At 34.4% G+C, this 12,933-nt stretch overlaps 1 protein-coding gene across 1 annotated transcript in view; it reads left to right on the forward strand.

Moving 5' to 3' along the window:
• Positions 1-210: 210 nt before the first annotated feature.
• LOC149794508 (guanine nucleotide-binding protein-like 1) overlaps positions 211-12,933 on the forward strand; it is a 49,613-nt gene continuing 36,890 nt past the window's right edge. The window contains exons 1-4 of the mRNA XM_089968758.1: positions 211-373; positions 5,526-5,682; positions 6,145-6,232; positions 10,620-10,748. Of these exons, the coding sequence (XP_089824884.1) occupies positions 301-373; positions 5,526-5,682; positions 6,145-6,232; positions 10,620-10,748 (447 nt within the window). The 5' untranslated portion in view covers positions 211-300. The remainder of the gene's footprint in view (positions 374-5,525; positions 5,683-6,144; positions 6,233-10,619; positions 10,749-12,933) is intronic.

Here is a 12,933-nt window from a genome sequence, read left to right on the forward strand (position 1 = left end):
TGTGTTTTGAAATCAGCATAATCATAATCAAATATGGTTGTTCTCCTGTGACCATAAGGAGAGACATTTTGGACGGAATATACATTTTGGACGGAATATATATATATATATATATATATATATATATATATATATATATATATATATATATATACTCTAAATTATTGTTAGAATATTAGAACATTCTCGAATATCTTGCGTTCATCCCTTTGCTGCGGTCTTGCAATATGGTAGCGCCCTTAAGTTCGACTCGTCAATTGCGCAAGCGAGGTTCAAAATAAATTGAGAATTTGTCTGTAAATGCCTAGAAAAAAGCCATTCAGTGCCAAGCAAAAAAAGCAGCAACTGAAAGAGAAACGAAAGAGGAACCAGGGTTTGTGACTTTGTGGCATTTTAAATTAGTTTTTAAAGTTCTAAAAAATTGCAAAGTAATTATAGTATGAGACAAAATGCCAATCCTATGAAAGTAGTCTGCCGTTTTCAGAATGGATTCCGTGTGATTTAGAATTTTACATATAATAAGGTCACACTGATAAAAATTTACAAATGAAACGTTTTATAAGGATTAAGGGTTATTGGTAATGCACAATTCTGTACAGATGGGTGGATTGGGGGTAGTCCTACAATGTAAGACATAGCACATATTGTTTTTGTTTTAGTGCTGTCTTACTATTCATATAACGGCCTAGTATAGCGTGTTCTAATGTCGGTTGACATCAGAATGAATCAAACTTTCATGAATATCTCACACACTTGGCAGCCTATATCGACACAATTCCACTAATTTATGTGTAATTAATATACTTACTGTGCTGTCTTTATCCTGGCGGAATGAAAATTTGACACTAACAAATGGATGCATTTTCATGTTCCATTGACATACGTTTGAATTTGTTGCAACAGGACGATAGGCAAAGTATTCCGAAGTATGTTTAAGTAGGTTCGTGTAGGTGATATGTTTCTTGAACGAAACAAAATGTTACAGTTCCAATAGACATAATATATTTTAATTTGTTTCATTAAAGAATAGTTAGTATTTCAACTGAACCCAATTTCAGCATTCCTGGCTTTCATCGCTTTCTAGCCAACTGAAATGTAGGCTAAGGAACTTGAAAACAAGTCATTTCTTTCATGAGAATTTGAATTTATTAGAGAAAGACATCAGGGTAAGTAAAGTCAGGCGAAAACATTATAATTTTACTTTGTAGAAAAGCGTCATTATTGGTTGCCAGTTGTGTGTGATATTTCTGAAAATTTGACTTTTGTTACACTGTTATTCGACATCAAAACACGTTACACAGCGCTGTTAGTTGGGCAGTAGACCTGTGGTGGACACCGGAACAAAAATATTGGTTGATGTGTCTTATTTACATTGTAGGTAGTCCTACATGTAAGACCTCGACGCTGATATTTATGCTTTTGTTATATGTCTTACATGTAGGACTTGGCTGGGGTTACTAGAAGCATCAAAATATGCCCAAAACCTGAAATACCCACATAAATGCATATATTTTTACCATAATACTAATGAAGACGAATGTATTATAATTTGTTTGAATGATGATAGAAAAAGCAAACTAATCTTTATGGGATTTTGTATAAATTATTTATATTTTTCTATTTTTATTGCACAATCCATGTATTGAAGTCACTTGGTCATACTTGATTAGACAGCTAGCATAAAAGGCAAATCATAATAATTTGACAGAATGAAAGCATAAAGTTTGACAGTACCAAAAGTATTCAGCATTATATTATATATTTACTTTTGCTTTTAAAAATATAGATTTTGACAAATTAAAACTAAAATAACTTTTAGCAGACCCCTCTCCCTAGCCTTGTGAGGCACTTCTTGTACATATGGTCCCTTTTCAACTGAGTATATAGAACATGTGGATCAGGACATCTCCCAATTTGAAAATAAAAATACTAATTTGCAGATTCCCATTGAGCCACCGAAAATAATATGATTTGAGAGATGCATTAGCAGATGTATGAAACACACCATAGTCATCTGAAAAAGAACTTTTCCCATTATTCTACCTCTTTCTGAGTCTCATCCTTATTCAAAACAAAGAAATTTTTAAACCACACAGAATGCATTAAACGCTAGACTCTGATAATAACAACAATTACTCAGCTTAAGTTATCCTGTCTTAAGAAAATTACCCAGATCTAATTTGCCTTCTATTAGATGTTTGTATGTGGCATTTCCATCTTTTACACATAACTCTATGATATATATACTGAATGTTATATTCTGGCTTCTCACTCTGGAATATATTGTTTTTAATTTTAAGCTGTGACTGATTTGCCATTTATCATACCTGTCCAGTTGAGTAAAATCAAGTACAACAACATTGTGACATCATTACATGAATAGTGCTAGAAACTTGTAAAAAAATAAATAGTTTGTATCAAATTAGCTTAAGTCAAAATTTGTTTGGCTTATTATTATTAAAACAATTACAAATCATAATATCAGAGTGTACATATATTTAAACAATTGTGTATTTCAGTGTGTATTTTGATATATTTCAGTTTTTGAGTGTATTTCTGTGTTTCATGTAACTAAGTGGGGGTGATACACTGATTGTGAAGAAATGGCTGAAATTATGGTAATAGGTTTGTCCCATTTCTTTCAGTTAAGTGTAATGCACAATTTAGCAGGGAGTTTGATAGATTAACTAATGATAAAGACAGTTCCATACCCTTCTGTCCACAGACTTTGATACAGTGTTCAGCAATATGGAGTCTTTATGTAGTGAAAATGAAATGCCACTGATTCTTATGAAAAATCCATTTAGTGGCAAGGAGTGGATTTTGAATAAAACTTAAAAATTAAACATGAGCTGTTTTCTGCACATACTGTTTGCAAATAAAATGGATTCTGGTCAGTCCTTAACAACTTTTTACAGTAGTTCTTAAAAAAAGGTATAAAGACAATATCACAGTTCTCAATGTATTTTGGTAATAATAATAATGACTAAATTTAGTCCCAAACATTATGATGTTCCCCAAATTGAAGAGTCTAGAATATTAATATTCTCTGCTGACATCTTTCTATAAATGTTGAACTTCGTACAACAATTGATAATTCAGTTTTCTGAACATTATTAATTAATGAAAATTATGTTTAAATTTCTGATCTTTTTCTTGGTATCCCTGAGTTCAAGGCAAAATGTACAAAATCTAAGACTTTGGTCTAATATTATCCCAGCCACATTGAACTGCCTCATTTATACTGTTGTAATACACCCATGTCTTTGCAAATGACTGCAGTGTATAATGATGACAACTCATTTGTCCAGTGTTATACACAAAACAACTTAAATAACTAGTGAAGACAGACACAGAAAAATGTCATTATACAAGAAATCCAACTCACTCAATAGTCACTGAATCACCAATAATATGTAAACAACTAATTGCACAAATAAGTGTCAGCTCTTTTCTTCTATGTTTGACACAGTGTTGAATCCTGTGTGGAAAAACGGCATGTACACATGAATATATTCACCATCATTAAGCATGTTGCACTGTACTTCATTTAACATCCATCAGAACTGAATGAAGCACCATCTTGTATCTTGTAAAGTATTCTGCTTATCTTACCTTATCAGTTTGTAATTTTATAAAAAAATTTGTAATTTGATTCACACTATTTTATGGGAGCATAGAAATGACAGATTTTTAACCTTTAAATCGGTTGCATGCTATATATGATATTGGACTATGCCACACCCACCACTCATTAAGTAAATTTGTATTACCAATAGCCTGAAAATAATTCGTTAGCCAATCTCCCATGCTACATGCAGGGCAGTAGTTTGTTTACTAAAGTTGAGTTAGAGAAAAACACATAGTTTTAAAAAAAATTCAGACTGGAATTTGTGAACTAAAATTGAGAAAAAATGTGCATGTTTTGGCATTGGCAATTGAGCCATGTTCTAGCCCCACAAAACATGTCCCAAAATCTCTGTGCAGTTCAACAGTGTAATGAATTGTATATTGGCTTTGTCATTTTAAATTTCACTGATCATATTTTGCTAGCCCATGGCCCTAGACAATAAATACAAATTGTGGTCACAATGATTGTTGAAAAACTTAGTTCTTTGCACCATTCAATCTACACTTGCTATAGATATTTTATATTTTGTCATGAGTTTGTGTGTGTGTGTGTGTGTGTGTGTGTGTGTGTGTGCACAGAACCGAAGATAGTTTTAAACAAACTTAGGATTGTAGAAGCTGGAAATCTCACCACTAAGAACTCTGTAGTTCAATGTTTGACTTTGATCCACCTTCAGCTGCAGGATCAGAAGGGTGGAGGCTGTGAGTGTGGTACAGGAATGTCAGTAATTGAGAGAGTGGTACAGGAATGTCAGTAATTGAGAGAGTGGTACAGGAATGTCAGTAACTGTGAGATTGGTACAGGAATGTCAGTAACTGTGAGAGTGGTACAGGAATGTCAGTAACTGTCTTTATCATTGTTTTACCCAGGGTTGCTTACCATCATTTTCCCCAGACTGATGCTATTTCAACCCATGATGCTGTAACAACTGCATATATGCATTTCACCAGTGTTGATATGTTCTAGTCTTTTTTGCAGTCCTATTTGTATTAATTCTATTAAATAAACTTTAACATAAAAGACCTTATTCCAGTAGGGAAATGATTCTGTCATGTACCTTTGAAAATATATGACAATTGTTAAGATCTTCAAATTACTTTGGTTTTCTATTGTTGAAATAGTGTGTTTTTTTTCTGGAACAGGCATGTAGAGAAATTGCTCTTATTTATAGATTTTAAAAAGAAAATCAGATTTTACCGTTTAAAAGTAAACATTACAAGAAAATGTTGTGGTCTTCATTTACATTTAAAATCTTTTAAGTAACTACTTTGAAGTTGGAATAATAGCTTTCACAGTCTAATGATAATAATATACAGATCATCCCACCTTTGATTACTTTTGAAGGAACTCTATATTCTCACTCCAAAACAAAATATAAAAATATTTGTACTGTTTTTCATCTACTTTACCCTTTTGGGTTTTTTTGCCACGTTTTTTGAAAAATTTCCCTTGTAATGGAAATCTGCATGTTTTCTTTTGTTTTTGGTGTTACATGATAGATTTGTTTTTTAAGTTCTTTCTTCCCCTGATAGAGTCTGTGTGTGTGTGTGTGATTTGGATTTTTATTATAGCTTTAACAATTTTTCAGTGATATCGCTATGATATCTGCAGTGTGGCAGTTTATAGTAATATCTAGCACTGGGGCATCATGCCGCAGACATGTAGCATGATGTCCCACCCAGTCACAATATCCTGACACCAGGCTGACCAGTCCTAACACTAACCTCATAATGCTGAGCGCCAAGTGAGGCAACTGTTTGTACCATTTTTATAAGTCTTTGGTATGATTCAGCCAGGGTTCGAATCCCCTGATAAATAGGCACTTGATTAGCTCAAAATGTTTGGAAACCTTTGCAACTGTTCCATTTTACCAATCTTTTGTTTACATATAAAGAAGACCGCCTCGCACAGGATGGGAAAGTTCAGGTGGTTGCTGATGATGATGACAGTGATGATGATGAGACACCATCCAGTTTCACAAACAAGCCAGTTGTTGAGAAAATAAACCAGCAGCCTGTTACAAAACCTGGAGAAAAGTTTGATCCCAACAGGTAAATATTTTTGACAGAACAGGTACAACTGGTCAAATGAATCTTGCAACAACAAAAAACTTTATAAGATTTTCTTATGATGCTGTCTATTATCATCACATAGAACCACCAAAATAATTTCATGAAGGATTGCATAACCAGTCCAAAATAAAATGTTTAAAGTTGCCTACCTCTATGCGTGGATCTTCCACACTATTGCTTGGAAAGTTTGACTTTAAAGAGAATCAACTTTTCAAGACCATACTTCTTGATTTACTGTTTGAACCAGTCTTTGTTGCATGGCTTATAGGCAAGCTATTTAATTTAATGAAAACATGCACCTTTTAACAATCTCCAGTAAACATAGGCTAACATAAACTGCACTTCATTTTGTATTCCTCACTGACAAAAAAATACAAGTTACTTGTGTATTTATTTAATATATTATTTTATGACCCATGTTAACGTGTTTTCTCTCTTCAGGTATCGTCTTCACTTTTTCCGTGAGAATGATGATGACATCGCAAAAAAAAAGCAGCTTGCTAGAAAACCATTTCGGTCTCTGCCAGAGGTATGTAATTCGGCATTGTTTATGAGACATAGACACATAAATCTCCCGCTGCTTCAAGTTTTTATGAATTCATTTTTATTGATATTTTGCTTGCACAGCAAAAGAGAAAATATTACAACAGTTGGAAAATTAATTATCTGGAAAAAACTTGTTTCCAATTTTAAATTATTTGAAAATACTATCTTATAAATACTTGTACACAATATTTCCAGACATTGCGGACACTTGTAAGCACTGTAATAACCTGATGGTGTAAGGGTATGCTGTTTTGAATGGGTTATTAAGGATGATAAAGAAGATGACTGGGTCATTAAGGCTGATATACTTGGATGTTAAGGATGATAAGGAAGATGACTGGATCATTAAAGCTGATATACTTGGTTGTTAAGGATGATAAAGAAGATGTTAATGTCCATTTTGATGGGAAGCATATTTCAATCAAGATTACCATAACTATTGAACACATCATACATGTGGGTTTAGTGATAAACACAGAGCTATGTGATGTGTTGAAAGGCACTGGATTTGCAAAAGCTGAGATCACATTAAATCAGCAATAGCTGAGATCTCATTAAATCAGCAGTAGGTGAGGTCTCATTAAATCAGCAGTAGGTGAGATCTCATTAAATCAGCAATAGCTGAGATCTCATTAAATCAGCAATAGGTGAGATCTCATTAAATCAGCAGTAGGTGAGATCTCATTAAATCAGCAATAGGTGAGATCACATTAAATCAGCAATAGCTGATATCACATTAAATCAGCAATAGCAGAGATCACATTAAAGCAGCAATAGCTGAGATCACATTAAATCAGCAGCTGGTGTGATCACATTGAATTAGCTATAGCGAAGATCACATTAAATCAGCAATAGCTGAGATCTCATCAAATCAGCTATACATGAGATTACATTAAATCATCAATAGATAGCTAAGATCGCATTAAATCAGCAATAGCTGAGATCACATTAAATCATGATGTTGGGAATATGACAGCTGACTTGTGTACCAATTGCCATAATACAGAAATCTTGCATTTCTGATTCTGTTGCATCCAACTCAACAAGTAGAAAAGTACTTCCTGAATAGTATATTACTTTTTTAATTTAACATTAATTAAGAACTGCCATGAAACTAGCACCAAGTGCAAAATTGCTAGAAACTGGCAACTTGGTTGATAATGTCTCTGCATGTGAGTTTAACTCTAAAATCCCCACCATTAGTATAACTAGGGACTTCTAGAACTAAAGTAACCTCAGGTAGATCAATGAATAATAGTACTTTGAAGTTTCAAGCCAAAAAGTGAAAAATATATCAAGATGGAATGTTGACAGTTGGAATGTATTTAAAATATTTTTCGCTTAACCATGATAGAGTCAAGGAGGAGTCCAAAAAGCCCAAACTGATGTAGATGATATGACCGATGTCAAAGACCATTGAGCTAATGTCTTTACTCTGAATTTGACCAAAAACATTTTGGAGTTTGTCAGTGTGTTTATTAATTTTATAAGTACAGGGTTTTCCACAAAATCTGCAGGTTTTTTTTTTTAAATTCAAAAGTATTTATTGATTTACAGAATGTAGACAGGTGCTAGCAGCAAAGTTGCTGAAGTAAATCTCAGGATCCTGGCAACTAATGACACCACATGTTCTTGTTTAAGAATTTAACACTTCCTTTCTAAACATGTATGTACAATTCCTACTGTAACCAACATTCTTCCACATATGTGGTAAGTTATAGTGATTTAAAATTAAATATTTACTTTGAAAGGTGCTTGAATTTATGGATGAAATATCCATGGGAACCATAAATTTAATAATAATAATAATGAGGACTTTGTATAGCGCATAATGTTTAGATGCTCTAAGCGCTTTACAACATTAGACAACACCTATAAGATAAAAACATATAATGATATGATTACAAAAACAAACACCATGAAATTAGAAAACATAAAAAACATTATTAGGTCTTTAAGTTTGTTCTTGCAGTCGAAATAAGTGAGTTTTGAGAGCACTGTTGAATGGGATCACTGTGCTTTTGTGTCTAAGTTCAATGGGCAATTCATTCCACATTGCTGGTCCCTGGCATGCAAAGGAACGCTGTCCATATGACTTTGTTTTCATAGTGGGAATAATGAGCATAAGTATCTTGCTGGTTTGTACACATGGGTGAAGTTGGATAGGTATATTGGACAAGAGTCTGACAGTGAAATGTAGCATAGAGAACAAATTTTGTTTTGATTCTGGATCGAATGGATAGCCAGTGTAGGGTACAGAGCAGCGGGGAGGTGTGCTTTAATTCTGGTACTCTAAGTATGGTCTGAGCAGCAGTGTTTTGAACTTTTTGAAGTTTCTGGAGCAGATATTGAGATGAACCAGACATAATTGAGTTACATTAGTCCAGTCTTGAAAGTACTAATGAACACACAAGTGTTTTAGTGGCATCAACTGAAAGATAATTGCGAATTGAGCTGATGCGTCTCAGCTCAAGATATGCAGCCTTGCATATATTCATGACATGTTGGTGCAATGTGAGAGTACTGTCCAGAGTAACACCTAGGAATCCTCGGTTGTTTGTACTGATTGTGTGAATTTAAAGTTGGTGTTGCTGATATTTATTGTTTGAGGTAAAGGATATGAATGAGAAAGTCTTTGTTTTATGATCAGAATGGCCTCAGTTTTATCATCATTCATCTGCAGCTTGTTACATGTCATCCATGATTTCACATCAGAAATGCACCTCTCTACACCTTGGATGGTAGCATCAACTTCAGTTGGGTGGCTAGATTTGTATTTTTGGGTGTCATCAGCGTACAATTGGTGAGACACTGGATGATGATCTATGGCACTTGAGTGTGGCTGAGTGTATAGAATGAAGAGAACAGACCCCTCTGGAACACCACAACATAGATCAACTGGGCTGGAGTGTATTCCATTTGCAGATACAATTTGTGTCCTGTTGACCAAGTAAGACTTGAACCACAGTAAGGCTGTATCATGAATGCCAATTACATGCTGGAGATGGTGATGTAATATATCATGGTCTATTGTGTCAAATGCTGCAGACAAATCAAGGAGGGTGAGGACTGTAATATTTCCACTATCTAACACAGAGAGCATGTCATTAACTACTTTTAGAAGAGTAGTTTCAGTACTGTGACAAGGGCAATATGCAGATTGTACATTGCTAAAAAGACTGTTTGAATTTAGATGAGATACAAGCTGGGATAGAACAACCTTTTCTAAGATTTTTTATATGAATGGGAGATTAGAAACTGGGTGGTAGTTCTTTAAATCGTTATGGTCTAGTGTTGGTTTCTTCAGCAGAGGCTTTACAATGGCAGTTTTGAAAAATGATGGGAATTCCCCGGATGAGAGAGAGGTATTAATAACATCAGTTAGTGAAGGCAATACTGGATCTAAGCACTCAAGCAGCAGTGATGTTGGAATTGAATCAAGTTCACATGATTTTGGTGCCCTCTTCATCAGGATTGTACGTACAAAATCCATAGTGACAGGTTCAAATGCTGCTAATGTGTTGCCGCTCAAATTCTGTATCCCATCTGTATGGTGATGACGAGTCAATTGAAATTGTAGTGTCAAGCTCATCTCTAATGATTTTTACTTTGTTGTGGAAGAAATTTGCAAACATGTCCGGAAGGTCGACTGGAGAGAAGGTAGTTGGAAGTGGTGTAGATTTGTTCCTTGACATTAGCTTGTTAGTAATCTCGAAGAGCTCTTTGCAGCTGGAACTTTCCATGATCTTAGTAGTGTAGTGGGCTGATTTCGCTGCATGGACTATATTTGTGACATTCTTCTTAGTGGCTTCATAGATTTGCTTATGAATAGTGAGTCTGGTGGAAAGCCAGAGCCTCTCAGCTTTACGGCAGTCTCTTTTAGCAGTGCGAAGCTGGTCCCTAACACTGCTATACCATAATGTTTATTTTTTATTTTTTTGAAAATATGTTATTCTTGTGGACGTCATAGACTTGAAGGCAGACGTCAGCACCTGAAATTTCAAAAACTTAATATTTTGTTTTAATTGAAATAATTGCTATCTGAACATTTATCTTTATGTCATTTTGTTCATACCTAGCACCATCATGGCTTGGGTATTTAGAAAGGTAGGTTAATAATGAATTGTTTTCTTTGTGTATTCAGTTGGCTAAACAATGTCTTGTTTCTGAAAGGTAACAATCCAGTTGTGCTACAATATGATATGGCACATTCTGTTTTTATCCAGATATTTTGACTTGAACATAGAACACAACAAAACACCTGCAAGATAAAATATCAGAGGTTAAGGTCACATTTTTTAAATTAATTGGTTGCAACATTCATTTTGGGATTCTCAGTCTTCTCATTTCCTGGTATTATTTTTTGGTAGAAAAGCTTGGAGGTTGATATAGAGGCAGTGTACCAGCCAGGTTCAGTGTTGGACATTCCTAGACGACCACCATGGAACTACAATATGTCCAAAGCTGAGCTGTTGGCAAGGGAGGAAAAATATTTCCAGGTATGTGTATGATGACTGTCATATGATCTATAGTCAGTTTTTGACAGTGCATTTATTTTAACAACTGTAATTTGATCTAGCAGGCATTTAGTGTGAATCCTTAGGGGCAGAAATACTACAAAACCCTTTTGGATGGGCCCAATATCAGTGTAAGGTGTTAGCCAACGGTCCACTTTGTAGAAACCTTACACAAAGTCCCCTCTTCTTGCAAGAGGTGTGGGTTGGCAGATTGTACCTTCTTTCAAGGTGTCTGCTTAATTTGGTTTTTGTTATCTAGAGGTTGAACGCCCTCGATATTATTGCCCATTTTGAGTAAATATAAATATAAGTGGTGAAACTTATAGGTGGAATAGATAGAGATCTGAGCAGATATATAGAACAAACCAACATGAACCCCCATACATGTAAATAAACAATTTATTCAATTGCACAAAACAACTGTGAGAATTCATTACATCAGGAATATACTCTGTTTCTAGATATAAACCTTCCACTGAATTACAGAAAAACACAAATATATTTAAATAAAGTAGCTGATCTGTTACTGATAGATAAAGTTTATCATAAGATCCAGTGAACAATCGAAGTCAATGCCTTGTACGAGTGCATAACGTCTCAGTATACATCTCAGAATTCATTTCAGAATTAATACCATCCATCGCAGAATTAATGCATCACACCATGTGTTGCAGGAGCTATTTTCTCCCTTTGAGCTTTCAGTGTTCCTCGCTTCTACCGCCAAATTTGTTATTCGGTTTTCCTCGACAACAGTTTTACGAGATAATTTCTCTCAGTCTTCTTTACACTGGTTTTTCTCTTGCAGAAAAGCTGAGACTGATTAAAAATTTTGATGTGGGCGATATTGAAACTAGGAAATTTAGTGTGGGAAATACACCCCTTATTTAGCGTAACCAATCAAAATCAAATATATCTGCTGCCTTTTTCCAGAGGTGCCAAAGTTGGGGTCAACTTGACCTTCTACATTGTGACTATAGGTTACTGGAAATTCTCAATTTGTGACAGTTTTACCATAAAATCAAAGTTTATTGTGTCCCTAATAGTCTGTCTGACTGCTGTACAAACAAATGCTTCATTAAGAATGAAATTTTCCCCTCAAAAAGACATTACCGATCATGGCAGTATGACGATTTGATATGCGCCTGTCCCCATAAATCTAATTAATTGTTCTCTGGTCTCAACTAATGTGTTCTTCATAGATCGCCAGAATTTGCCCCTTCACAATCAAAATATAATTCATGCTCCGCTCGATGAAGTTAGAAAAGCTTTTATTACACACTTCCACCATTCTTATGCAATTTACTTTCCGTAAAACATCTTTACTGGGAATGTTAAAAAATTTTGTATCCAAAAATTAATACTAATGATGAGGTATTAATTTATGGGGACATGCGTGTATCAAAAGAGTTTTATTTTTTTATTTTCATCCTTTTCACTTTGGTTTCTGCAGCACAACTTTTCTAAGGATTTTTTTAATTGAACCAAATTTATCATGCATCTTGATATTGATAAGACTATAAGTTTGTTTTGCTTCTACCATTCCATGACATCGTTTACAGGAGTTAGGATCCTCTGATAAGCCATCTCGTGATGTTGATATCTTTAGTATTGCTTCACCAAGTATTGTTAGTTTTCAACCCGATCTGGCATTAGTACTGTTAGTTTTCAACCCAATCTGGCAGGTAGCTTTATAATAATGGTGGTACTCTCAGTGAGTTATTGTGTTTTATTTCCAAAGCAGCTTTGAGATGTTTTATGAACCCTGCTTATCCATCCATCTGACTTTGGTTGCCACAGTATTATAATGCTAAGGATTCTTCTATTTCCATGTAATTTGACTTGTAGCTTTGTATAGATGAGATCTTGAATGAATTGGATTTCCATGTAATTTGACTTGCAGTTTTGTATAGATGAGATCTTGAATGAATTGGATTTCCATGTAATTTGACTTGTAGCTTTGTATAGATGAGAGCTTGAATGATATGGATTGCCATGTAATTTGACTTGTAGCTTTGTATAGATAAGATCTTGAATGAATTGGATTTCCATGTAATTTGACTTGCAGTTTTGTATAGATGAGAGCTTGAATGAACTGGATTTCCATGTAATTTGGTTTGCAGTTTTGTATAGATGAGAGCTTGAATGAATTGGATTTCCAAGTAATTTG

This window comes from Sinohyriopsis cumingii, chromosome 8, assembly GCF_028554795.1.
Source record: "Sinohyriopsis cumingii isolate HCF-2022 chromosome 8, ASM2855479v2, whole genome shotgun sequence".
Classification (NCBI taxonomy): Eukaryota; Metazoa; Mollusca; class Bivalvia; order Unionida; family Unionidae; genus Sinohyriopsis; species Sinohyriopsis cumingii.